The 23,087-nt window shown below is 38.5% G+C and overlaps 2 protein-coding genes across 8 annotated transcripts in view; both read right to left on the reverse strand.

Moving 5' to 3' along the window:
- Nucleotides 1–3,138: 3,138 nt before the first annotated feature.
- On the reverse strand, nt 3,139–12,854 carry CUNH5orf24 (chromosome unknown C5orf24 homolog). 2 transcript variants are annotated; one of them, XM_037059510.1, is made up of 3 exons: nt 12,577–12,854; nt 11,907–12,119; nt 3,139–7,616 (listed from the first exon to the last, which is right to left on the reverse strand). In XM_037059510.1, the coding sequence occupies exon 3, from the start codon at nt 7,611–7,613 to the stop codon at nt 7,047–7,049; it is 567 nt and encodes a 188-aa protein (XP_036915405.1). In that variant the 5' UTR covers nt 7,614–7,616; nt 11,907–12,119; nt 12,577–12,854; the 3' UTR covers nt 3,139–7,046. The 2 variants fall into 2 exon arrangements, with proteins under 2 accessions (XP_036915405.1, XP_036915404.1); XM_037059509.1 differs by lacking the exon at nt 11,907–12,119 and having other exon boundaries at nt 12,577–12,853.
- A 6,693-nt stretch (nt 12,855–19,547) lies between these two features.
- The window catches only part of DDX46 (DEAD-box helicase 46), a 51,341-nt gene continuing 47,801 nt past the window's right edge, over nt 19,548–23,087 (reverse strand). For all 6 annotated transcript variants that reach the window (XM_037059516.1, XM_037059515.1, XM_037059514.1 and 3 more), the window contains 2 exons: nt 22,124–22,197; nt 19,548–20,642 (listed from right to left, as the gene is read on the reverse strand). In XM_037059516.1, coding sequence (XP_036915411.1) covers nt 20,595–20,642; nt 22,124–22,197 — 122 coding nt within the window. In that variant the 3' untranslated portion in view covers nt 19,548–20,594. The remainder of the gene's footprint in view (nt 20,643–22,123; nt 22,198–23,087) is intronic.

Below are 23,087 nucleotides of genomic sequence, written 5' to 3' on the forward strand. Positions count from 1 at the left end.
ATGGTAGGTAAAAAACAGACAGGGGGAGGTTAAGAATAGTATGAGAAATGTAGAAGGCAAAGAATTTATATGTACAACCCGTGGACATGAACTAAGTCAGGAGGAATGTGCGTGGGAGGGTGTGTGTAGGGTGGAGGGGAATAAAGGGAAATGGAACAACTGTAATAGCAAAATCAATAAAATACATTTTTAAAAATGTTTTTTTAAACTAATTAACCCTTTGGAAGATGCTGGAAAACCAACTCTCTTCAGAAGATTGGAAAATAAAAGAATCAGGAATTTATGTTCCTGACAAAGATTATTTCAGGGTAACCAGAGATTTGATGAGGGGAAGGTTTTTAGTATAGAAATATTTGACCTAACTGATAATGAAACAATAGAATTAAAATTTAGCCCTGGATGGTGTGGCTCAGTGGATTGAGTTGTCGACCTGCGAACCCAAGGGTTGCTGGTTGTATTCCCAGTCAGGGCAGATGCCTGGGTTGTGGGCCAGGTTCACAGTAGGGGGTGCTCGAGAAGCAACCACACAGTGATGTTTCCCTCTCATCCTGCCTTCCCCTCTCTAAAAATAAATAAAATCGTTTTAAAAATTGCAATTTTGCAGCTGCTAATGTAGTAAAGAATGTTGGCCAAGATCACCAAAGGCTACAGCGATGGTTAATTTTATGTGTAAATTTGACAGGGCTAAAGGGATGCCCAGATAGCTTGTAAAATATTTCTGGGCGTGTCTGTGAGGGACATCCATTTTGAGGGACACTCAAAATCCAACATCCATTCATGATTACAAAAATCTCAAAGATTAGGATCAAAAGGAAACTTTCTCAACCTATTAAAGGACATCTACTGTAAACACATATCTAACATCATACTTAATGAGAGATTGTTTCCCCTTAACCTCAGGTCAGTGATGTCTGTCCATTTTGACTATTTCCTTTTTTAAAACATTTTATTTATTTATTTTTAGAGAGAGGGGAAGGGAGGGAGGAAGAGAGGGTGAGAAATATCAGTGTGTGGTTGCCTCTTGCTTGCCTCTAACCAGTGACCCAGCCCACAAACCAGGCATGTGCTGTGACCAGGAATCAAACCGGCAACCCTGTAGTTTGCAGGATGGCACTCAGTCCACTGAGCCACACCAGCCTGGGCCATTTTGACGATTTCTATATAACATTCTATTGATGGCCTAGCCAGCGCAATAAGCAATAAAGGGAAACCAAAGGTGTATAGTTCAGAAAGAAAGGACAATGTTTTTAGGTAGATGACATGATCTTGTTCCTAGAAAATTCCATGGCAACTACCAAAAAACACCAGAAAAAGTGATTTTAGCAAGGTTGCCTGATATAAGATCAACAAACAAAATTAGAGTGTGTTTCTACATACAATAATACCAAAGTGAAATAAAGAAATCAGTTCCATTCAGTGTCATCAAAAATACTCTGGAGTAATTTCAACAGAGAAGTGCAATCCTGTACACTGAAAACTATAAAACACTGCTGACTGAGATCAAGAGAGACCTAAATAGATGGGCAGATATATCATGGCCATGGATTGGAACGTGACAGCACCTCTCTCCAAACTGATACAATCTCTAACAAAATCACAGGGATTTTGTAGAAATTGACAAACCTATCCTGAAATTTATATGGAAACACAAAGGCTGAAATATTCAAATCAATTTTGAGGGAACCCCTCCCTGACTTACACTAATTTAAAAACTCAAGACAGTGTTGTATTGCATATAGATCAGTGAGGAAGGCAAGAAAGTCCAGACGTAAACCTACACACTATGTGGTCAACTGACTTTCAATACACACGCTCAGGTAATTCGGCGGGGTAAAAATGGGTCAGCCATGCAAAATACAATGAGCTGTACACTTACATTGGTTGACATTTTTGGTATGTAAATTATGCTTCAATAGAAGTACTAAAGAAACTCTTTTTACAATCATGAGACAACTTTAAGTTTTAACTGTATACTTGGTTATATTTAGGAATTATTACCTTTTAAAGCATAATGGTATCATGTTTATGTGTTTTATTTATTTATTTTTAATATTTTTTATTTTATTTATCTTTAGAGGGGAAGGGAAGGAGAGAGGGAGAGAAATATCAATGTATGGTTGCCTCTCGTGAGTCCCCTGCTGGGAACTGGCCTGCAACCCAGGCAAGTGCCCTAACTGGGAATCGAACCACGATGTGGTTCGCAGGCCTGCGCTCAATCCACTGGGCTACACCAGCCAGGTCGCTTATGTTTTAGAAAGTCTTTAGTTTTAGATGTATGTGTTAGAATACTTTAGAATGACATATGATTTGGAAAATTTTGCTTCAAAATAATTGAAGAGGACAAATTGGATAGATTTCTAGATGAAAACAAACAAAAACCCCAGAGAAGTATCTTGAACTTTTATTTCCAAAACTTGGTCACACGGAGGGTCATTACACTCTACACTTACTAAATTTTGTGTTTGTAAATTCCAATATAAACAGAATTTTCAGAAACTTTACAAACCTTTTTTTGGAGGGAGGGGGAGGGTGTTTTTGTGACAGTCCTATAGTTAAAAAAATCATGAGTTTCATTACCAGCCATTCTGCACATGGCACACTGAGGATGGGTAACACGATGTAGTTACTGTTCTTCATGCACCAGAGGAAGTACAACAGCCACATTGTGTCGCTCCCAACAGGATGTAAAAGCCAGCGTTATCACAGTAACGTTTTCCTTGTGAAATTCATCTAAAATGTAGCCTAAAGCTTAGAAATAGGCAGATGAACTATAGTAGCTTCACTGGTTCTGTGCTAAAATTAATTAGCTGATTTGAGAGATAAAGTATGCTAAAATGTCAATTCAGAATGAATAAAAACTGGCAACACATTGTTTAAGTTCTATGTATTAAGGCATTTGTCCTCTACCAGACGTTCCTTGAGGGTAGAGACCGTTATTCAGTATGTGACCCGCCACACTGTAGAGTATGTGCTCAGTAGTTATTGAAGTTTCTTGACTTTAATAGGCTACCTGAAAGCTTGGGAAAATTACTTCTTAAAATGTTTTTTTAAGCACAATTCAAGAAAAAATATAAGATCTATGGTCATAAAAAAGTGTAATATTTACCATTCCTCTACTTAAATAAAGTAGTAACCAAGTTGGCTTTAAAGTAATGACTTTATTAATAAATATACATCCATATGATGATGTAGATACAAATCATGAACACTACTCCATTCCCATACACATAATTGCACACGAGTAGCTCAAGTTCATGGACATAAAAACATACACAGTATCTATTCAGACTTTTTACAGCAGAGGACAGCGTGCTTATATCAGGTAATTGGTAATTATTTTCTCCACAGTTATCTGTGGAAAAAGGAAACGGTGAAACTTAAAGAGTCAAAGTGGTCTGATTACTATAAATCACACACTTGATTTACTACAGCATTAAATTTTCCAAAAATTAAATACATTATATGTGAGGGCACAGATTTATCTACTTGGAGGTGAAGGGGGAAAAATAAAGATTTAGATACACCCTAGAGTTTAATAGGATATAGTTGAGCTATAATAAAAACAAAAACCTAACAGCATTAAAATATTTTATGTCCAAGGAAAAATGTTTGCAACAACTGCTGTGAATTCTTTTATTTTACTATAAAGGGATCATAAAATTTTACTGCATATGGAGACAATGACTGACAAAGTACCAGTTATCGTCAACATCCCCTGAATTATCTTTTAAAGCTTCTTAGAATATAAAAGAGGTGTTGTTGTTTTTTTTTCTTTAGCTCATACACTGGTTTTTCTTACACTGGATGGATTATCTCTAACATAGTGGATTCAGATATTTTTTTTCCTCCTTAACTGAATCTCTATTCTTATTTCATGAAAATATACATGTAAATTCACACAAACATCAGTTTGGAATGAATATTGCTTTTACTACTCTAACAGATGTTTTTTTAAAAAGCAAATAAAAATATAAAGAATTTCTTAATTGAAACATTGATTTTAAAAAGTCCCAATATTAAAAATTAAGCCAATAATTTTCTTCCAACACAATGTGTATTTTTTTAATATCCAGTGCAAAAATCCAAAGACAGTATCAAAATCATCCCATACTAAAGATTAGTTATGCAAGGTTATATTCGTCAAAAGATGAAAATTTCATCTGCATTATCTCATTGGTTAACATGAGAATAATAAATAAGGCATGTTAAAACATTTTTTAAAAGAAAAAAGTAAAACAAATGACCAGCAGATCATTTTCTGACCAACAGCTTTAATATAGAATAGTGAAACCTATTTTGTGAAGAGAATTATACAATAAAATCAGCAATTCACCTTTAAAGGAAGAATCATCCAGTGGGAAGAAAAGTCCAGTTCTCCCCAGGTGACTATATTAAAGTATAGGCATTGTTTACATGCTATTTCAGTGTTTATCATGACAAGAGACAGTGTTACAAAAGATGCACAATGTAGTCTTTAGATTACAGAGAAGTAAAAATATTTTATAAGACTTCGTGTTATTACTTAGATGTGTCTTTTTAAAATTTTAATCTTTATTGTATTTTTTGTCCATTACCATTTAGTCCCTTATATCCCCTCCCCCACAGAGGAGTTTTCCTCTTCAGCATGGCACCTGCTCACAAGGAGAAAAGGAAGTAGGATCAGGAGATGCCCACCGGCACACAGATGTAGGAGTCCACGTAACTCACACAAACAGAAAATTCAGCTCTCCAAAAGATGTTATCCACTCACTCCCTTTTTTCCCTGGGACATAGCTCCTGATACTAGTAAACACTGTTATAAACACACTTCCTTGATTTCAGCATTTCACTGAACATGTATAAAAAGTTCAGCACACAGGAATCCACCTGCTCTACTTCCTGACACACAGCACAGCTGAGCGGATGTGCCGGAAGGTGAGGAAGGGGCAGGGAACTGAGTGGAGGTAAGGGCAGGGAGGAAGGAAAGGTTATGTGTAACAAAATCAGGAATCAAAACAAACTGAAAGGACAATGTCAAATGGACATAATAAGAAACACAACATGCAGCCAAATTTACAGTCGGACATTCAATGAAACAACTGTACTCAGGAACTCAAAGGAGGATTTCTAAGCAGTCAGCTGCTGAACATCACCTTGAAAATAGCTAAATGACAGACATCATAAAAGTGGATAAACACATAAATAAAGATGTAAGCATTTGTGTGTGTCAGAAGTTATACTGCTTTGAGTAAATCATTAAAATTTTATATTTTAACCTTCTGCAAGAAGAAACTCATGTAACAATTTAGCTGCCAAAATGCTGCAACTGATTATGTAGTCACCCAACATTGTTCTCTATGGTTTGTGCAAAGTTAAAACTGCTGAGGTCACTGTCTCAGCTGCCAGTGCACACAGTTCCCACATACAATGCAACACCTCTCACTGTGAAGAGCAGCACACAGTCCAGCTCATCGTGTCAGACATCACTGGAACACCCGAAGGCTTGCTGCTTTTCTCCTGATAAAAAGGTATGAAATATGACATCCATTTGCAAGCAGAGGCTGCACTAACTGAGAGTGAGCCTGAGTAACACAATATGCGCCTTTTAAAACTTTTAATTATCTTAAGTTTCTGGGTCCTGCAAATCTACTTTATAATCTCAGATTGTAAGTACATGCATTGTAACTTTAAAGTTCAGTGGAATTTTTTTTCAAATCCAAAGTTTGTAATAGTTTATTTAGAACAAATGCAAAATAAATAAAATGTGTATTAATAAAGATTACTTTCAGAAAAGGGGCAAGAGAAATTTCCTTCTGTCCTTACTATACATATCTACCTGATATTTCTTTTCTTTTCTAACCACCTTGCTTCTAGAGCAAACACTATTGGAAAACAATTGGGGGTAGAGGAGTGAAGGGAGCCTCAATTAGATTTGTAATGTTAAACTAACCAATGTTATTTTTCACATATTTCATGCACAGGTGGATTCCTATATATTTCTTAATATTTGTGTCCTGACAGTCAGAAAACTGCTTGCTGTTTGAATCAGTTTTACAGCCTACCATTCAGTTCATGTCCAAACCTGAAACCACAGTAAATGCTAATGCAATGGGATAATTTCTCAGAAAAAAACTAAAAACATTCTGAATATATGAGTAATAATAATAAATGTTTTAAGCATGTTTTGAAACTAAGTGTATGAAAAACAAAATATAGTGAATATAGTTCCATGCAAACCTTAAGAATGTTTTTCTATTATATTACATATGCTAGTCTCAGAATGCATCGTATTTCACCAATAATGTAATGTGCAGTTTTTATTAAAAAGCTTACTTTTTTTGTAAATATGAATTGTTTGTAGTGTTCGGTATATATGGTCTTAGGCAATTAAAAATATACAACCTATCACTGCTGAAAAGCAAACACTAAATAATTCCTTTTGGAATAATGGTTAAATCAATTAATGCCATTTAGATCAATAAATAAGAAGCTGCCGAAACCTAGAACGTTAAAAATAAAAATTTTAACATCTAAAGCCTATGTAAATGCCAAAGCATACAAATAAAATATCTGTGTCTTGTCTCATGAAAATACATGTTACAAAATTTCACAGCCATACTTCAAACAATCCTGAATCATTAGTTTGTTTTGTTCCATCAGCTAAAAATACCTTAGATATTACCTTTAGGATACTGGAGGCTTACTTCACAAACTAATAGGTGTAATGGTTTCAGTTGTTTAGCACATGAAGCATCTATTTAGAATAGCCCAAAAGTAGTAATGAAATATGAGACATGACCATACTCTAAAGAAAAAGCAAGTATGATTTGGTTAGGTGTTACACTTGAACCTATGTACAAATTCAAAGCCACCGCTCATGCCCTGAGTGCATCTGTCAGCATACGGCGGTTTTTGAGCAAAATCAGGGGGCGAAAAACCACCCAAACAAACAGGAAAACAAATGTGGAAAGTCCAGGCCAAAAAATCATGTATGTCAAAATAAAACCAAGAAGCTTTGGGATTATTCACAACCTTCCTTTAAACCTGGCCCTCCCTTCCTGCCTCACTCACTCATTGGGAGGCTTGACTTCGCTGCTGTTCTCCTCTACCCCGTGCACTGCTCTGCCGTGCATCATAGGGTAAGGAAAAGCAGCAGTGCCACAACCATAACCAAGATCAGCGAGGCGGGACAGAGCTTTGATGCTGCCCGGAGGTCTCCCTGGGCTGACTTTGTACCCTGCAGCTTTGGTTGTACCCAGAGGTCTGCCTGGACTTGTCTTAAATCCAGCCGCTTTGGTGGTCCCCAGGGGTCTGCCTGTGCTGGTCCGGTATCCTGCTGATTTGGTGGTTCCAGAAGGCCGGCCACGCTTGCCAGATCGATTGAGATTCTTCTTTTTCTTTAGTTCATCTTTTATCTCTATGCTTCTGCCACTTGTGGTCTGCAAGTGCGTGTCGTTTAACGGGTCTGGCCTCTGACAAGCCATTGGTTTATGGCTGACCGTGTGGCTGTATTTGCTTTGCTGGGAGGAGTATATGTCAAACTGATCGGCAGCTCTCATGGCATCTTCACTGAGGCAAGAAGGCTTGCCAGGCCCACAGAAAGCTGGATTACTGTTGGCAACAGGATGCATCATTTTCTACCAAAAATAAAATACAAATATGCATAAATACACATACAAATATATAACTGCATGACAGCATTCAGTGGGAAAACAGTCTGTCTTCCAGCAACTATGCAGGCTACCTAAAATTAGGCCGACCAGGCAGGACTCCAGACCACTTATAAACACACACACTTCAGCAGATTCAAAGATACTTGTTTTTCTCAATTTAATCATAGGTAGAGACAAACGCCATATAAACTCAACAATAATACAGATATAGATAGTAGCTATTACATTTTCTGCTTAGGAAATTAAAAGGTACGCAGGTAGAAAAATGTTATATACTGTAGGAATATATTATATTTTCCTATATAATCTATATTCTCTTTTCTTTTAAATCACTAAACCCCAAAAGGATAACAGTAAAGACAAGAACTCTTATTAACATGATTCTTTTTTTCAGTTTACCTAACATTCTTAGAATGTGTCTCCCTTTGGTCTTTTATCGTATTTCTCACATGTATACTTCTGATCTGGCCTCAGTTTCCACAACTCACTCATCATTACTGCAATTTATTATTTATACAGAATCCTGAGTAGTGTATGTTACACTTTACAATAGATGGAATGTACCAAACAAGGAACACAATCTCTTGGCCTAATGTCTGGGATCCCTTCAAACTACTCTATTCAAACAGAAGGCAGTACCAATATAAAGAGTAAACTAAGGTTTCCACTAGCTAAAATGAATGAACATTTATACAAACAATTGAGACTTATATTACAAAAATATGGGTAAAAACCGTAACAAAATACTTTATTTTGAAGGTCTGGTTATTAAGACAAAAAGCTGAATGTACAACACTGCTTTCTCCCTTGATCATAAATAGCATGTGGATATGTCTCCCTTACAGGAGCCCCGTGACACACAGCCTAAAGTCTCTGTTTCATCTGTGAGGGCTACCCTGAGATTTGTTTTCTCTTTATAAAGGCTGTACCACCACCATCACTGTGTCAAAGCAGGCCTAAGAGCCACATCATTAAAACACACAGAAAATGAAGAGTTTACAAAAAGGATAAATATATGGGTTCCGATTCAGAAAGAGTCTCAAATGTATATGAAGGCCCGGCCCCACAATGTTAGATATTTCCTTATACCCTTACCACATGCAAAATTGCACCAAAACCTCACAAAAGTAGTTATTCTCAGAGGCAAAAAAAAAAAAAAAGTTAAGTAAAGTGAGTCAAAACCACTGTAAATTTATTTCAGTTTATAAAGGCCAGAGGAAACGGGGATCAAGTTACAGAATTGAATTCTGTTAAATTACTAAGTATTTGCTGAAAATCATCAGATACAGAGCTGTTAGCCAGCTGGCTTAAAGTCTTAACTGTCAAGGAAAAACACTGACAATGAGAAACTACTTGCTTATGACAGAAGCCTTATAGTCTTCAGAACATAAAACAAGACTGAGCTAACTAAACACAAATATAAAGGAGTAATTCTTCACTCATTCCCCAGGGATACAGTGAGAACTAGGTTACTAATTATCACTAGCTCAAATTCTAATTTCAGATAAGAAATAAGGAGAGATCATCAAGACATGTTCAAAATGTATTAACATTAGCTGAAAATTAACAGTTTTTGAACATTTTCTATGTGTCAGGTAATAGGATTACACTTTGCACATTATCAGATTTAATCATCACCACAACGCTATGAGGAGCATACAATTATCAACTCTGTTTTATAGAAACTGAGGCAGACTGCAGCAACTTCCCAGGGTCCCCCATTAGGAAATGGTAAAGCCAAATACAAATCAAGATCACCTGCCTTCAGAACCAATAATATCAGTATAGTGTAAAACTGTACCAGGGTTTCTCAATAGTAGCACTGTTATTTGGGTCAGGTAATTCCTCATGGGGGGCGGGGGGGGGGAGGTTGTCCTGTGCATGTAAGATGCTTAGCAGCATACCTGGCTTCTACTCCTAGATGTCAGTAACTCCACCCTCTTCTTTCTCCTCCCAATTTCTGACAACCAACAATTTTTCCATACACTGCCAAATAGTCTCTGGGGTACAAAATCCACCCCCTACAATGAGAATCACTCCACTATACTAAAATGAAAGTATAGGGCTTAATTTAAAATATTCCTGTTTAAATTTTTTATTTACTTCTTTAGCCTCTACCTATTCAAACATTCACAAAACCTTTCTGTGGATAACATCTATAAAGTGAAACAGATTTGTTTTCCAAACTGAAGAGGAGCCAATATTGGGATTTGTGCAGGGAACAACCACATTCCTCTCCCCTTCAAGTTATAAGCTAATTGAGGAATATGCACAAGTATTAGATAGGAATCAAAACACTAGTTTATTTCCAGTAAAGATGGAATAGAGACCAATCACAAATACAAAGAGAAACATACTCAGACTTTTGAGCAGAATGTTGTAAGAGAAAAGGTGGCCCCTGTTTCAATGTTATTATTCAGAAATCACCCTTCTGGAAAGCTCTAGTAAAAAGAGGCAGAAAGGTCCAAATTCTCTTCCACAGGAAGCACTGCCAGTAAAGGGAGAAAAAATTTTCCCTATAATCTGTTTCACTGCTTTATAGTTCATGTCTTTTAAGTTCCTATCACTAATTTACCAATAACTTCCCTCTACCCTACAGCCTTTAACTTCACTTTTTCTTAATATATCAGAACATTTACCACCTATTAGCACTCAGGATATATACAATCTCAACTTACATTTATGTTAGAATTTTATTTTATTTGAACTTTTATAAGAATCTATTTCAGCCAAACTGATGACATGCTGGAAAGCAAGGTCCCAAAGGCTTCCGCATTAACACTGGGCTTTTAGAGGCAAGATGCTATTAGACATATTTACTCAGAAACCAACCAACACTGGAAAGAAAAAACAAACCAAAACAATCACTGTAAAAAAGTAGTCCTGCCCTGACTGGTGTGGCTCAGTTGGTTGGGTGCCTTCCTGCAAAGTGAGAGGCCTGGGGTTGGATTTGGGTCTGGGAACAGGCCTGGGTTCCAAACTCGAAGCCCCTTCTCCCCGAGGCAACAGTTTTGATGTTTCTCTCTCTCTCTTCCCTTCTCTCTAAAAATAAATAAATAAAATCTTTATTAAAGCTTTCCCAATTAAAAATATATATAAAGTATTCCTTCAATTCTTTTTTAAAAAAGTACCTTTCCCCAATTCCTTTAACCTTTTCCAGAAATGTATGCTTTTGGTTTGTATTATGTTAATTTACCTCTGACAAAGCTCACATTTACTGAGGACCAATCCCGTGCAAAGCAGCATTCTAGTCACTAATACACAAAATAGGAGTAAAGCTGTTTATTCCAACAAAAAGACAATGACTCAGGGACTTAAAGTACATTTCTAAGGGCAGTTTTCTGTATGTTTTGTATTTTCCTGCCCTGCTGCTGCCAAGAAAGCAGTGCAGTATTTTGCTTATTCCCTAACTACGTAAAGACCTGGGCGAGAAATTTATTTTAACAGTTACCCATGTAAATAGTTATCTAAAAAAAGGAAACAGAGCTAAAACCAATCTTTTTCTACTTTCAGATTTCGACTTGTTAAGATTGCACCATTAGACCCTTGTGTGTGTAAACTATTTACATGGAAGTGTAAGTGGGCCGTATTTGTATATACAGGCATTAATCCTGCACTTGATAATCCTTCCCTACTCCCACTTCTGGGCTCGCTGTTCTTTCTTGAAGGACTCTTCCCACACTACACACAGAGTTTACTGAAAGTACGCAGAGCACATTTCCTATGTCGAAATGAATTCCACGTTTCTGGAAAGTTTGGACTTAATGGAAGACACGCGTTACAGAACAGACTGTGTGTGGACTACCAAGAGTTAGTCAATTATCGATTAAAATAGTTCACTGAATATAATATAAGGAGCCAACTAGGAGCTTCTATATATTTTAATTATGACTACATTAGAATTTTTAAAGCATACAGTAAAATTTGCCATCCCTGGAGTTGTTCTGACGGTGTGTCTAGCCCCTAAAGTCTTCCGGTGAGCTGTTCTTTAAAAATAATTCCTTTCCCTCCCCTGAGGGGTGGCAGTCTTTACTAACATGAAGAACTATATTTTTAGTAACTTTCAAAACATTCACGAAGCTTTCTAAACACGGAGGAAATCTGCCTATCCAGAATTCCAAGTTCTGCCCTCTTCCAAAAACAACGTCACATAATTCTCAGAGATGTATTTTAGATCACTTGGCTTCTAACAAATGTACAGGATCAGAGACGAATTTAAACCTCTAAATGAAAGTCCGTTTGTGACTCACCCACCTCAATCACCCAGAAAGTCCACGCAGCAAAGGCCAAACAAATGCCAATAGCTCCGCGTCCTGCCCACCACGGAAAGTTTTGACACTAGGGCAGAGCGTATAACGGCCTCCTTTGTCTTCTTTCCACTCCTTAATTGCGCCCCACGGCGCAGATTCCCCACTGCCAGAATCCTTAGCTGACAGCAGGCCTTGGGAAACGCAGTACCTGTTGTGCCTGAAAGCGATTATTACTGTATTAGCAGCAACTTTGCAGACCATACACGCCCACGCTTAGAGAAAGGGCTGTGCGCCCTCCATAATCGAAACCTCCCACCCGCCGAGCGAGACTCGGAGTTGTGCAAGCTGCAGAAGTCTACAGGCCACTCCATCGCGACGTCCCCATCGAAGAGGGCTGTTGATTTTGACCTCTTAGGAAAGAAAGGATGACCCCTCCCGCCCGCAGCAGAGGAATTTCCCCCCATTAATGGCTCCAAGCCGAGGGAAGAGCAGGCTACGGCCGGGCCCCCTCTCGCTCCGGGCTAGGCCAGAGCTCCTCCTCAGGCGCTGGTCCGAGACCTCGCCTCAATAGCTGGCAAGGACCCGTTCTCGCCACCGTCTAGACTTCTCCACGAGACCCCGCGGCCCCGACTCTACTCCCAGCCGAGCTGACAACTCCCCGCACGTCCACCTACCTCAGCCGCTAGTAGCCCGGCACCTCAGCGCGCCCAGGGGCTGCCCATCGGCCGCGAACCTCACGCTAGCAATGCTCCCTTCCAAGCCCGCCGCCTCTGCACTGCACGGAGAAGAGCCCAAGGCAGAATGGCAGGCAGCAAGGGTGGCGGCGGCGACGCTGTGGAGGATGGCTCCCGACTCCGACTGCAGCCACAGTTCAGGGTCCTGCCCCGAACGCCAAAGGAAGAGGCCAATACAGCCCCACAGAGAGGGGGCGGGGTGGGGCGTGCGAGAGCTCGTGAGGACGGCGCACGCGCACGCACATCGCGAGATCCAATCTCCCGCCGACGACCAGCACGCAAGCTCGTGGAAAGGAACGAGGCAGCCAGAATGCGCTTGCGCGTCGCGTGACGGCCGGAGGCGGGGCGTAGACTCTAGTGTCTCAGGGTCTAGTAGATTCTGAGCTACTGCAGGGCTGGGGGGACCCACCTAGAGGGAAGTAACTTCAGTGAGTTGTTTCACCCCAGTTCTGTGATGCTGAAACTACTGACCCCATTTCTCAGATTACAGGATTAGTAAATGGTGGAGTCAAGATTTGAATCCAGCAGTCTTGTTCCAGCTTTTAAGCACTGTTGGCACAGATTTATTTTCTTATATTGCGCTAGGCGCTGCTCCAAGTATATTAAAAAGACTCGGCCTCTGCCCTGTAGTTGCTTATGTGTGGGTACAGTGAGACCTCCACCTGCAAACAAAATACAAGTATCCAAATAATAGGTGGTGTTTGGATCCTCAGTTCTAGGATTACGTGATAATGAAACGCCCAGTTTTGTGGAACACCCTATAAAGTTTTTACATCCATGACCTCTTCAGAGTTGCCATATTCATTTCATCATCAAAGGATGAGACAAAAAGTAGTTTGCTTACAAACCCGCCCGCCCTTTTACGTAGTTATTGTTGTGATTTCTGGCATATCAGTCACCCCTTATAAATCACTTAGCAGAAGGGGTTAGTTTCCGTAGTTCTTCCGTGAATTTGAAGATGTCAAAGAGGCCAGCATCTAGAATTAGGAAGGCTGCTAAGAGGAAGACTCTTGATTAGAAGTGCAAAGAGGCTAGAAGTGGGTACCTGTCCTTTTTGCCATGTTTGAGGAGGTGATTCTCAGCACCAAGCTCTAACAAGATGACCACAGAGCAAGTTCCCTGGCCAGGTTCTGCTGTCAGTAGGAAAAAGAGAGGAGGAGCAACTTTTCTCAGTGAACACACAAGCCAGGAGTGAAATCAAATTCAGTACGTAAAACAGGCAGGCCCATTCATTTTTCTGGCAGGTGGTGTTTCATAACTTGATTTTAAATATCATTCTAACTACTATGAAACACTAGAAAACAAGACTATCATACTAGTATTACTTACATACAAAATGAAAATACCCAAATATAAAAGCTAAAATGTGTACACTTAATGTGTTGGTTTAGGGCATATTAAATATCATTTCAACAAACTTCTTTAAAATGTTTTCTCTAAGCATGGCTTCTTTTTTAAACGTAATTTGAGGATGCATTCGTTTCCCATACCACATCATCACTATTGCAGATCTATAACTTTTAGCTTCTATCTGAAATGGCATTTGTACATAAAACAGAAACTTTTGTATTAACAAAGTCAAATGATTTACAAGCCCAGTGGAGAAGGAGCCAAAGTAACAGAGATTTCAGATATTCCTGGGTTAGAATGCCGCTCTGCCATTTGACTCCCTTGGTACCTTGGGCAAATCACTGCTATGAAGACAGTGCCCTCATTGTAGGGCTGTGCGATTAAATGAGCTACTAGGTGAGTAGAGATGTGGTTTTGAATTCTAGGTCTACCACTTCCTAGCTGTATGACTGTGGGTAAGTGATTAGTCAATTCAACAGGAGTTTATTGAATGCAAGGAACTACATAATGCCATTTCAGAGAAGAGAGAACTAAGGTTCAAAACATATACTAGCAATACAGGACAGACATGGTCACTGACTTCAAGAAGTTTACATTTGGTGAGGTAGACAAAAACTCAAATAATCAGTATAGTGTTAAATGAAAAGTGATCTCGTGTTTTCTGATAATTATCTCAGGTTGGTCTTAATGAGGTACAAAATACAGGTATACAACATACCACTGGTTCTGGAAGTAGAGATTTTTCCAAAAGCGTAACCATTTATCATCACTTCAATTGCAAAAAGAGCATACTTTTCAATCTCATGTTATTTGATGTACCTCCCATTTCTTCTTCAAAAGCATACACCCTGGCCTCGACCAGCATGACTCAGGTGGTTGAGCACTGTCCCGCAAAGCGAAAGGTCACCAGTTAGGTTCCCAGTCCAAGCACGTGCCTGGGATGCGGGCCCAGTCCTATGTGAAGCTTGTGCAAGAGGCAGCCAATCGATGTTGCTGTCACACATTGATGTCTCTGTCCCTCTTTTCTCTCTCCCTTCCCCTCTAAAAATAATAAATAAAATCTTTAAACAAAAATAATGTACACCCTTGTAATACAATTTGGACTCAAAACTTTTTTTTTCCTTCTCCAATAGCTTCAGCCTGGCCCAGGGCAGGCCAAACCACAGAGACAAATCACCAGTTAATAAGATTTTTTAATAAAAAGGCCCTGGCTGGTATAGCTCAGTGGATTGAGTGCGGGCCTGCAAACCAGAGGATCACGGTTCAATTCCCAGTCAGGGCACATGCCTGGGTTGCAGGCCGGTTCCCTGCCAGCCAACTCCCATCAGGGGACCCACAAAAGGCAACCATACATTGATGCTTCTCTCCTTCTCCTTCCCCTCTAAAGATAAATAAAATCTTTAAAAAATAAAAAAATTTTAAAAAGTAAAAAACAAAAGAACTTTCTTTAAAATAAATAAATTAATAATAATAAAAAGGTCACTGTATATGTGCAAAAGGAAGGACATAAAAAGAAATTTGTCTGGAGCTGAGAGCTGGCGCCTCTAAAGACCTTTCAAAGGAGGCAACAAGTGTTCTTAAATACTTTAATGTCAACTGAAAGATACACATAGAAACAAAGAAACACATCTCACTTTCTAGACTTCAGTGCACCACTGATTGTCCTTACAGGTACACAGCTTATAAAAGAATTTTGAAAGTTATAGCAATATTGAAAGATATCACAGGAAAACCCACTCCCACTTACCCATTATAGTGATAACAGTACCAATATTTACTGAATGCTTACCACATATATACCAGACACTTTCTTTCTATGCTTTAAGGCTTTCTATGTTATTATTTCACCTCATTTTCACAACTCTGAGAAATAGGTATAATATTCTCACTTTATATACAAAAAAACAGACATTTCAAAGCATTTAAGCAATTTGCCTAAGGTTGTTCAAGTACCTCCCATACATGTAAGTTTATTTTTAATTATGTATACAAACAGTTGTACCAATACTGTAACGAAATATTATACATGATATATTTTGTAACAACACATCATAAAACCTACTCAAAAAATTTAAAGGATGATTTTAAAATAAATACAAACAGATGCTCTGGTGTAGTGTTCCGGCTTCCCAATGGCTTGCTATACGTGTGCCCCACTTTTGAGACCACTGCTTTGTATCAGAGAAGTCAAAATCCAAGAGCAAAAGAAAGTGAAGATCATCAGTTGTTTTCCAATTTGAATGTGTATCACAGAATCATTACCACCCCAGACACACTAATAATAGCAACAGCAGACTAATAAAAAGTTACAGAGGAACTCATGCTCTCTTTGAAGTTCCCAGGCATGCACTCCGCTGTTCTCTCCACCACGCTTTCCAAACCTGAAACTTGGGCCTGGGATGGCTTTTGGGATAGAGAGGACTCTTGTCCAAAAATCCACAGTACAGTTCTGGGAATCTCAGCTCCCAGAAGGCTCTTAGGCAAAGGCACAGAGAAGAAATACTGCCTTCAAAGGTCTTTGCACTGGCCGGACCCAGGCACCTGAGAGCCTCCGAAGAACTCAGGAGTAAAGGTCAAGGACACTTCGACATCCAGTGCGGCTACCAGTGTCTGGAATTGACAGGCTGCTAAAAATCCATCTACTACAAAGTGCCAAGTTCAAATGGCTTTTTCTGTGGACAAAGAGCACATTCTGACACTGAATTCTCACATATTCTTTATTCTATAAATAGGAAAAACTGTAAAAAGGAACTAAGATTTAAAACATGTACTACCAGGATTTTCCAAGTATTAAAAATGATTAGGATTTTTTAAAATTCTAAACTTTTTTACCATAATACCAACAATGTATGAGAGAGTAACAGTTATAGTTCCCCAAAGGGGTTCAAACTTTTCCACTTCATAGTTTCCCCCTCGACAACAGAACAAAGTTAATGCAAAGTTAAAACTTATTTTGAAGGCTGGAGCTTCAAAACCATGAACTCCTATAGGCTGATGCCATATTTGGAAGAGAACAAGGTCAAGAAAAAGAATTGAAACTACATTCTTCACCAGTCACATGAATTACAGTAGGTACTTACCATACATCTATAAACTAAGCCATAAAGCACTAAAAAGGTGAAACCACTGATAATTGTGGCAATTTTGCAAAGAATACATTTGTTTACATTTTTTCTTCACAGTTTTACTTGGATTCTTGCCTGAGGAAAATTTTAAGTTGATATAGAACTTACAATCTTGTATCAAATATCTGCATTGGCAACATGTCAGGGAATCTTTACCCAGGGAGGGAAGTGTAGCCACCGTTAGCTCCAGAGAGCTGGACTAAGAGACTGTATTTTTTATTAGGCAGTGTGAACAAAGATGTTGCTAAACTCCAAGTTAAAAGCCACACTCAGCTGAGATTTTATTAAGGTGTTCTGATGGTTACACTTAAACAGAATATAAAGTTAAGACAGCCCGTTTGCCCCTTCAGACATACTCATTTATTTGCATTCTCTTTATATTTATTCACACATTTTTAAACATTAACTTCCACTTTCAAGTACACAAATACTATCGGGTGAAGTTTTCATGCCAGAAACAGAAAGTATTAGAAAATGTCAATTAATTCCAATTCTTATTTAAAACTATGTACCAAAATGTGAAGAACTGGTAGCTCCAGACTTAAACCTAAGAGAAAAGTATTCTCATGCACCACACTGGGCTAGCCACGCAGAGCTCCTGCCTGCTCGGAACACTCAGCATCCATCATCCTCAAAGCACCGAAATGGAGCATTCTGCTATAAACAAAGAGTAGCTTTTTACCCGCAACTTCACGGCAGCCACCATCCCTCCCACCAGCTCCTGTCTAAAGCGAGAACCGTGCTAGCTGTCACTAGATGACTGTGGGGTGGGTTTGTGACACAAAGAAAGGCAGCCCAGGGAAAAGACTCACACACAGCCAAGTTACACATTTGGAGGCTGGGCTCTCTAGTTTTTCCTAAAATGCTAATGTGTTACTTAGGAAAGGACCCCACTCCGGCTTCGTGGGAATTACATAATCTCAGGCATTCAAGAGCTGGCTCTACTCAGACAACACCTGTGTGTGGGGGGCGGCTGCCTGCTTCGAAGGAACCATCACACTCTGGGGTGCACTGTGCCTGTGAACACCAATGTGCACCCACGAGGCTAGTAAGCTCTGAAATATACCAAATGATACAGTATTTAAAAGGAGCTGGAGAGAACTCAGCCACTATCATTTAACTGATTAAAGTACATCATTATACTTTTCTATCCATGCTGAGTGTCATTGTGGTCGAACATCAACTGGCACAGGCACCGATTATTTATTTCCCCTGTAGTTCATCTGTCTGATGCCAAACACAAATATCACCAAAGACTAAAAGGTTGTTTAGGAACATATTTTTGAATAAAGCTGTGTATTTAGGGTAATGCGTTGCCAGGATTTGAAAATAAACAGAGGCCTGACCAATGTGACTCAGTTGATACAGTATCATTATGCAAAATAAAAAAGGTTGCGATTCCTGAGCAGGGCACATGTCAGGGTTGTGGGTTTGGTCCTGGGTCGGGGCACGTACCAGAGGGTACCAATCAATGTTTCTCTCTCCCATGTTTAATTCCCTCTCTTCCCCCTCCCCCCCCAAAATAAGTGAAATCTTTAAACATAGAATACAACACTTTGCTGCCATGACTACCAATATAAGCAAATCCAGATAAACAGCAAAAGACATTTCAGCAAAGATAATTTTAGGAAAATGCAGACTGAATCAACTTTATTTTATAAGGAATTTAGAAAATATGACTAAATACTGATATTTCGTTAAAAACAAATTATGTATCATTCAAATTTTAAAAATCAAGGAGCCGATGTGACACTAAAAATGCAGTAACAGAGAAATGTGTTTCATTGTAGAACCAAATACCATTGATGGTTTATAACAACTAGATATACAAACGTAGATTAGTAATGCTGAAACGCCGTAACACGCCGAATCCCAGGGTGATCCAGCAGGCTGAAGGAGCGCCAACCATCCCCAAGGCGGAACTGCCACACATTCTAGCAAAGAAAACAAACTACCACAAGGGAATGAAAATAAGAAAATAAATAAGCTGCCGGGGAAAGGAGCCCGAGATGCCTGGAATTTCATGGTAAATGATTTTTTTTTTTAGTTGAATTTTTATTTTTATTTTTATTTTTTTTATCTTCTTTTTCTCCAATTTTTTTATTGGTAAATGATTTATTTGGTTCTACTGGCCTGTTTTTTCCATTTTCTTCCTCTAAGAAAGACAGTGGATATGTTAGGCATCTAAGAATATTTCCCAGTTATACTATAGTTTTTCAGTAATGATACTATGTTGCAGAAATAATGATCAGTAGTCATCGCTTAGCAGTCAGTACAGTAATACTGTACAATTAAATTGATTTGTTTTAACAGCAATTGTATCCTTGAAAATTCTTTTTCTTTTCTAAAAACTCCAAGTCAAGAATATTTGAAGGAACCATCTCTTAATTTAAGAAATGTGTCTATTCTTAAAAATTTTCTTTTTTCAAGAAGTGACAATAATATAAAGTTATACTATACCAGGAGTCTTGAAAAGAATATTAGGTAATCCAATTACAACAATTTAAATTAGAATACTTCAGGAAATATATCTAAGGGCTCAAAAATGTGATTTATGATTCTTGTGAACTAAATTTGACTGAGAGGTGCTTATGTCTAAGTCTAAAACATGGGCTAGTGACATTTGAAAAATTCAGAGAAAATTCACAACCTACACAATAATCCTAAAGAAAAACTAGATTAAAATCAGTAAGGTGTTTATATGTACATATGTATAAACAAATATTTTCAGGGGGGAAAAGGAATTCTATTAGTATTTACAGACTCAAATTGCTTTTTTAAAATGAAGATTAGAAAAAGAGTTAGTAGCTAGGTATAGAGGCAGAGGTTTTGAGGGGAACCTAAAAGTAGTAAATACTAAAACTCTTTGCAATGTAAAGAAATGCAAAAGACTCTTATACTACAAATCTTTAATTTTACAAAACCAAAAAGCAATCCAACTACTGCCCATTTATGATGATAAAAATTAAAATAAAAACTCTGAATCTATTTTGTAAAAATTCTATTATAACATTCTTAAATCCAGTTCATATTGTTCCACTGAGTTAAGTAAGATTTAAGCTCAAGGGGGACACAAAATTAGACAGAAGTATACTTTTCCTGAAGGGATCATCACAATTTCAGCACAAGAGGATAAGATGAACAGCCCCTTAGCAATTTGTGTACTTTATTAACTTCAATAGAAAGTCCAACTAGTTCCCTTTTTTTAAACTCTGAATACTACCCAGATATTTAAAATGTTACTATTTAAGCTTTACAATAAAGGACATCATACTCTGAAAACAGGCCTGCTTTAAATATAATTGATAATTCTAGGGGTACTTACTGCAAGAGGATTTCTTTAACAAATACCGCTTTCTTGTATTTAAAAAAATCAGCAAGGCAGAACTTTAAAAATCTTAATTTACAATACAGTGTAAACTGCAGACAACAACTGCCACACGTATCATGACCGGCACAGGTAAAGAGTTTTTTTCAGATGTTTTATAAAACTTTGTATCTTCCTTTATTTGTTGGTTGGTACGAATTTTGCTATAATAGAGAATAAAAGATACATGGTAAGAAAATGTCAAAGAACAAAAAAGAAACATACATTAAGGAAATTTCCTTTACACACTACCAGATACTTAAAATACAAGCGTTACTGTTACACAGAGGCAGAAAGAACTGCTCAGTAACGAATCCCTTCTGTGTTCACACAAAATTCCTGGCCAACCGTTCTGCACCAAGGGCGGAGGTGTCAGGTTCTTTCCTATCGCTCCTTGATGGAACACTCATAAGCAATTGATTTAAAGCTTGTTTTTCTTCTTCCCTCTTGTTTCGTGTACCTTCTATTCTTTAAACTTTTTATCCTCCCCCAAAGAATGTTCTATACAGAGAATTTTAGAAAAGGCCACAAAAACACATTCTTAGAGAAAGGATAACATTTCCTTCCAAAGGGTCCTCATCCCAATACACAAACTGTACAGAGAGTTTCTAAGCTTCAGCCAACAGTAAAGACACAGGATGTTGTGCCCCCTTTGGAGAGCTGGTCCATGAAAGGTGCCTTTCCAAAACCAAACGAAGCCCTTACCTAAGTGTAAAAACACCGACAACACCCACAGCAGACATGGCAGAAAAACGCAGAGAAACTAGAATTTTCACACAATATTGGAGGGGATGTAAATTAGCATGACCAGTCTGGAAAATTATTCTGTAATACCAACTTAAAGCTAAATTGCACATACCCTATAATTAGTGATTCTACTTCAAGGTTTTATAACCAAGAGAAAAGCATCCTGATGTGTATTAGAGAGACAAAGAATAAAATATTTATAGAAGCATTATTCATAAATGCCAAAAATTACAATAATCCCAAATCCAATATATAAATAATCGTATGTTCACATAATTAAATGCTATATAGCCATGAAAAAGAATGAATTGCTACTTTTTCATGGAATAAGGACTCATTTCCTAAAAGTAATATGGAGTGAAAGAAACTAATATGAAAGAGTACACAGCATTTGATTCCACTTTACATAGAATTCAAAAATAAGCAAAACTAATCTATGATGTTAAAAGTGATCATTGCCCTGGCTGGTGTAGCTCAGTGGACTGATCACAGGTTGGGAATCAAATGGCTGCAGGTTCAGTTCCCAGTCAGGGCACAGGCCTGGGGTGTGGGCCAGGTCCCCAGTGGGAGCCACATGAGAGGCAACCACACATTGATATTTCTCTCCCTCTCTTTCTCCCTCCCCCTCTCTAAAAATAAATAAATAAGATATTTAAGAAAAAAGGGGAACACAGTTCCATCTGGGGGAGATGAACAGTGACAAAGGGCCGGAGGAGGGATTCTGGGGCACTAGTAGATATTCTATACATCTTGGTTTGGACGGTGACCACATCAGTGTGCTTATTACTCTGTGAAATCTCCACCAGCTATGTTTATGATTTGCATACTTTTCTCTATGTTACAGTCTAATAGAACATTTATTAAAACAACAAAATAAGTCCTTGAGGTTTTCACTCACCAGCCGGATCAGCTCTTCTTTAATGAGCCTGGTGATCTCTGCCTTCGCTTTCTGCACAGCCAGTTCATTGGCACCTGGTGAGCGAGTGGAGACATCATTTGTTATCACTAGAACCACACTGGGTATTCACCCACATCATGGGGAGCCACCAGGCACACCACAGACGACTTTCGGGAACACTGTGCTGCCTGCCCAGATAGCCTTTCACTACCCAGAACAGCACTTACACTACATAACGGCTGCTTATTGTTCTCACCCCTTCTAGAGCTTCACATGAAACCAATGAGGTCACATCACACGCAGTCTTACAGAGTTCTTGGTATGTTGATTAGGGAGAGCGAAGAAAAGATGATTAGTAATTTGTCCAAAGAGAATAAGAAAAGTTAAAGGGAAATACAACTTCCTTGGTTCATCTATTTAACAAATATTTATTGGACATTCTCACAACATTATGTTCTTTAAAGTCAACAAATGTTTCAGAGAGGTGTCATCTCAGCAAAGTCTTAAAGATGAATAGAGAAATCACCAAGCTAAAGGAGAAGAGATGGCATGGAGAATATTTCGCAAAGGGAATCACATGAGCCATGGCACAGACGCAGAAAGGCAGGCCTAAACACTGCAGGTGAAGGACGTCCAGTGTGGTTGGACCAGAGCGGGAGAGGCTGTGGCAAGGCAGCCAAGTGGCTGAACAGCAAGCTGGAGACACTCATTTACCTAGTTACTAATTCAAGAAACAGGAAGTGCCCATCATGTCTGACACGTTGTGAGAGAGTCATTATACAAAGAACCCTGTGCTCATTAGTCTTTAGACCACTAGAAAAACCACCTTATAAAGATATTACAACCGGACGAGTAGCTACGAAGAAGTCTGCCAGAATAACTTTTAAATATCACTTCTTCCAAGCAGCCTCCCCGACTTCAATACAATTAGGTGTTTTCTCCTCAGTGCTCTCACAGGACTGTG

This window comes from Sturnira hondurensis, unplaced genomic scaffold (assembly GCF_014824575.4).
Source record: "Sturnira hondurensis isolate 20B ecotype Veracruz unplaced genomic scaffold, ASM1482457v3 Scaffold0011178, whole genome shotgun sequence".
Taxonomy (NCBI): Eukaryota; Metazoa; Chordata; class Mammalia; order Chiroptera; family Phyllostomidae; genus Sturnira; species Sturnira hondurensis.